This window comes from Sceloporus undulatus, unplaced genomic scaffold, assembly GCF_019175285.1.
Source record: "Sceloporus undulatus isolate JIND9_A2432 ecotype Alabama unplaced genomic scaffold, SceUnd_v1.1 scaffold_1913, whole genome shotgun sequence".
Classification (NCBI taxonomy): domain Eukaryota; kingdom Metazoa; phylum Chordata; class Lepidosauria; order Squamata; family Phrynosomatidae; genus Sceloporus; species Sceloporus undulatus.
This window is the reverse complement of record NW_024804833.1, coordinates 1-4,996: the sequence shown is the minus strand read 5'-3', so window position 1 is coordinate 4,996 and position 4,996 is coordinate 1. Positions and strand designations below refer to the sequence as shown.

At 51.8% G+C, this 4,996-nt stretch overlaps 1 protein-coding gene across 2 annotated transcripts; it reads left to right on the top strand.

Moving 5' to 3' along the window:
- The first annotated feature begins 805 nt into the window (after positions 1-805).
- On the top strand, positions 806-4,887 carry LOC121917940. 2 transcript variants are annotated; one of them, XM_042444057.1, is made up of 3 exons: positions 806-1,076; positions 2,667-2,816; positions 4,164-4,887. In XM_042444057.1, exons 1-3 carry the CDS (start codon positions 843-845, stop codon positions 4,761-4,763), a joined length of 984 nt encoding a protein of 327 aa, XP_042299991.1. In that variant the 5' UTR covers positions 806-842; the 3' UTR covers positions 4,764-4,887. The 2 variants fall into 2 exon arrangements, with proteins under 2 accessions (XP_042299991.1, XP_042299990.1); XM_042444056.1 differs by lacking the exon at positions 806-1,076 and having other exon boundaries at positions 2,262-2,816.
- Positions 4,888-4,996: the final 109 nt, after the last annotated feature.

Genomic DNA, 4,996 nt, shown 5'->3' with positions numbered 1-4,996 from the left:
AGCCTAACCCAGGGGTGCCCTCGGCGGGCATTGGAGCCACGCCCACACTGGTGGAGAATGCGGGCACGCCCCTTGGGGCGGGGCCTGGACCCGCGGCTCCAGATAATTGGATGGTATGGTTTACGGAGCAACAGAGAGTTTTGTTGCAACAAGTATCCGCTCACCAGTTGCAAATATTGGATCAATTGTATGCGGCGCAGCAAGCAGCCCAAACCCGAATGATGAATCAAATTGCAGAAATGTTACGGACCCCAAGGGGAGGAGCGGCCCCAACAGGGGCCGGGTCCTGGGCAGAAGCTAATCCCTGGAAGTTAACAAAAATGGGGCCCCAGGATGATGCGGAGGCTTTTATCAACACCTTTGAGCGTATCGCTACAGCCGCCAAGTGGCCTCGGGACCAGTGGGCCCTGCTACTTGCTCCCTGCTTGACAGGCCCTGCTCAGGAAGCGGTAGACACACTCCCTCCAACGGACGCCAAAGACTATGATAGAGTCAAAGAGGTGATACTACATACTTTAAACATTTCGGAAGATACTTATAGGAGGAGACTACGGGAGCTAAGATGGGCCCCAGGCCTGCACCCCCGCACCTTAGGCCAGAAGGTGAAGGCAAATGCCCTTCGTTGGCTAAAGCCTGCAGTACGTTCTGCTACCGAGGTGGCTGAGCAGATAATGATTGAACAATATGTGATGGCGCTTCCCTCATCAGCGCGCAACTGGGTGAGATGTCATCGGCCACAAGCTCTGGACGAAGCTATGCTCTTAATGGAAGCATTTGCCACGGCGGAGGAGAGCGAGTTTGGCCGGAGTAGGAGGCCCGTAGATGGAGTAGGGGTAAAGGGGATGCGCCCAGCTCCGGATGTCGGGCTCAAGTCAAAGGGCCATGGGGCTGAAACTCACGAGGACAAGAAAAGCGGTCGAGGAGGAGAAGGACTAAGCAAGCCCGCCTTGGCTCCCGCCTTCAGGGAAAGGGTGCAAAAGCCTTTGACCTGTTTTTCCTGCGGCCTGGAGGGCCACCTGAGACGGGACTGCCCCATGATGGAATGCTCCTGGGCCGATACCTGGGAAGCAGCGCAGGTAGGTATCAGTGAAAGGGATGCTCAGATTGTTCCAGTATGGTTGGAGGGGCGAGAAGTGTGGGCTATGGTGGATTCTGGGTGTAGTCATACCCTGATACGAGAGAACCCCACAGGACAGGAGGGCCGGAGGGTGAGGGTAAGATGTGTGCACGGAGATACCAAGGAGTATACGGTAGTGCCAGTAGAAATGGAAGTAAAGGGGCATACAATAAAAAGGGAAGTGGGGGTTGTGCCCACCCTGAGGTGGCCAGTCCTATTGGGGAGGGATTGGCCGGGTTGGCGAGATTTGTTAAAGAAAGAAGTGTTGCAGGCCAACCCGGCGGTGATGGAGAACCGGTGGGAACTGACGGGCGTCCGACGGGGACAAGTAGCACAGTGGCAACAGGATGATGTAACACTACGTGAAGCATTAAGGAACGCGGTGCCCTGTGAACAGGCTGAGGAAGGAAGAGGGGGCCCCATGTTTATTAGAAAGGATGATTTGCTTTATAGGCGACCCCCTAAGATTAATGAGGACCAAGGTCCCGACCAATTAGTAATTCCCTTGGCTTTAAGGAGAGAGGTACTAACTTTGGGGCATGAGGGACCCTTAGGGGGACATTTGGCCACAGACAAAACTTTAGCTCGGATAACTCAGCGTTTCTTTTGGCCAGGAGTCTACGCTGATGTACGACGATTTTGTCTCTCATGCCCTGAGTGTCAGTTGCACCAGGGACGACCGCCACTGGGGGGCAAACTAATTCCTATGCCAGTAGTGGAAGAGCCTTTCTCTAGAATAGCCATGGATATGGTAGGCCCTTTGACTCCTTCGGCAGCGGGACATCGTTATATTTTGGTGGTGGTTGATTGTGCCACCAGATACCCAGAAGCGGTGGCGTTGCGTTCTATGCATGCTAACCGTGTAGCCCAAGAACTCCTGTCTATTTTCTCACGAGTAGGATTCCCAAGGGAGATTCTTACGGATCAAGGAACGAACTTTGTAAGTAAGGCGATGGGCAAGATGTGGGAATTTTTAAAAGTAAAGCCCTTACGGACATCTGTGTACCACCCACAGGCCAATGGGATGGTGGAACGTTTTAATAGGACCCTAAAGTCGATGTTGAAGAAATTTGCGGAATCCCATCCTAGACAATGGCACCAGTTGTTAGGTCCCTTATTATTTGCTTTTCGAGAAGTGCCGCAAGACTCCCTGGGGTTTTCGCCATTTGAGTTAGTTTATGGGCGGCACCCACGGGGGTTGTTGGATTTAGTGAAGGAGGAATGGGAACAGGAAAATACTACAGGGATGCCAGCGTTGACACAAGTGTTACAAATGAGGAAACATTTACAAGAGATTCAAGGGATAGCCAGGGACAATTTGAGGGAAGCTCAACAAGCCCAAAAGGAATACTTTGATAGAAGGGTTAAGGAAAGAAAATTCACAGTAGGACAGAGGGTGCTAGTTTTTCTACCAGCGCCTACCAATAAATGGTTTGCCCAGTGGCAAGGCCCTTTTGAGGTGGTACGTCAGGTGGGACCAGTAGATTATGAAATTCAGTTGGGGGGCCCCAGAGCACGAAGACAAATATTTCATGTCAATCTCCTTAAGGCTTGGAGAGAAAGAGAGGCCTTGTGGGCTGAGGAGACAGAGGAGGAAGGTTCAGAGCCGGACGAGGATCTAGGTGCCGGGTGGGAGGACGCCGGGACTCATCAGGAGTTACCCGTGATGACTCCCCTGAGCTCACACCAACAACAGCAGGTGAGAGAATTGCAGAAGCTTTATAATGATGTATTTTCCTCAGTTCCGGGACGGACGGGAATTATTAAACACCGCATTATTACCAAGCCAGGAGAAATAGTAAGAGTACCGCTTAGACCTTGGCCATGGCGGTTGCAGGAAGTAATTAATGAAGAGGTAGAGAAAATGTTACAGCTAGGAGTAATTGAGAAATCCAGGAGCCCATGGAGAAGCTTACCGGTCCTAGTCCCCAAACCAGATGGAACAGTACGATTTTGTATAGATTTCAGGAAGTTGAATGCAGTGTCGCAGTTTGATGCCTACCCCATGCCGGGAGCCAAGGAATTGTTGGAGAGATTAGGACAGGCTAAATTTTTGTCTACCCTAGATTTGACCAAGGGTTATTGGCAAATTGAACTACCTGAGGAGGATAAGGAGAAGACAGCTTTTGCGACCCCCACAGGGTTGTATCATTTTGTACGAATGCCTTTCGGTTTACATGGGGCGGCTGCCACTTTCCAAAGGCTTATGGATCAGGTACTCGGACAGTTATCGCACTGTGCAGCCGCTTATATTGATGACATTATTATTTATAGCGCATCATGGGAAGAGCATTTAAGCCATTTGAACAAAGTTTTGTCGGCTTTACGGAGGGCAGGGTTAACAGTAAACCCGAGAAAATGTGCGATAGCTTGTGCCGAGGTAAAATATTTAGGGCATTGGGTAGGTGGAGGACAGATCAAGCCCTTAGATGACAAGGTAGTTAAGATACAAAACTGGATAAGGCCGGAAACGAAAAAACAAGTTAGGCAATTTTTGGGATTAGCCGGTTATTACCGGAGATTTATTCCCAATTTTGCTAGTCTGGTGGCGCCGTTGACTGATCTGACAAAGAAATCCCACCCCAGAAGAGTCCGGTGGGGGCCAAGGGAAGATAAGGCTTTTCTACGGCTTAAAGAGGCCTTGTGCAGTTACCCAGTGTTGCGGACTCCAGACTTCCGCAAACCCTTTGTGGTGTATACGGATGCCTCGGAACGAGGCTTGGGGGCTGTTTTAGCCCAAGAAGCAGAGGATGGAGAGCATCCCATACTCTATCTAAGCCGTAAACTGTCTCCGGCAGAAACAAAATATGCAGCAATAGAAAGGGAAGCCTTGGCGGCTAAATGGGCCATAGAGTCTCTTAAATATTATCTTTGGGGAGCTCCATTCGCGCTAGTCACGGACCATGCTCCTCTACAGTGGCTGCTATCTATGAAGGAGGCTAATCCGAGGTTGATGCGGTGGTATTTGGCATTACAGCCATTCGCTTTCCAGATTTTTCACCGGGAAGGGTCTAAACACGCTAATGCCGATTTCTTCTCCCGACAGGGACCATGGATGCTCGATCGCCCGTCAACCCTCTTAACAGGGGGGTCATGTAAAGAGAAGAGGGAAGAGGGTCGGGTTGAGCGGGCGAGAGGAGGGCTTCAGGACCCAGGGGAGAGGGAAGACAGACCGGGAAAGGAGGAAGACCAGCTGGATCCAAGAAGGGAATCAGAGACCCCACCTTGGGGGTGGGAAGGAGCCACTGGAGGGTTAATAAGGAGAAAGGGAGAGGCGAAAGGGGGGCGGAGATTTGGCGGAAGATGGAGACGCGGAGAGAGGGACGGAGAAGGGAAAGCTGAGGGTTACTCTGCTGCGGAAGGAGAGAAGGTGACCCGTGAAGGTGGTGGACCAGGAACCCGGGTGAGAGTGGGGCCAGTTCTTGCAACACACCCAGCCTGTGCTCGGAGAAGGGAAGGGACACAGGCGCAGCCTTGGAACCTGGGCATAGGGCAGGAAGGAGAAGGGGCGAGAGGAGGTGAGGAGAGTTGGTGGGCCGTGAGGGAACGCCGAAGACTACTGGGGTCCCACGCCAGCCCGGCACCTAGAGACGAGGGGGAGTCCTCGGTGGAAGACTATCGCCCGGCACGTCCTAGTACCCTGTGACTGCTCCTCATAAAGGAACCAGCCCAGTGAAGTAACTGGGGGATGTAAAAGGACTTCCTTTACGCTTTCTGTTGTGTTATTCCCTAAAGTGGCCCCAAAGGGACTCAAGTTAATAAAGTTTCATTCTGTTTCAAGCATTATTGGAGCTGCAAGTGATATCTTTAATTTTGGTTGGAGAGTAAATGGAGCCTAACCCAGGGGTGCCCTCGGCGGGCATTGGAGCCACGCCCACA

Bases quoted from the DNA above. Each gene is read 5' to 3' on its own strand.
- LOC121917940 (XM_042444056.1), top strand. From the start codon at position 2,364: ATGCCAGCGTTGACACAAGTGTTACAAATGAGGAAACATTTACAAGAG. The intron at 2,817-4,163 runs GTGAGAGAATTG...TTCTCCCGACAG, and splicing joins GCTCACACCAACAACAGCAG to GGACCATGGATGCTCGATCG.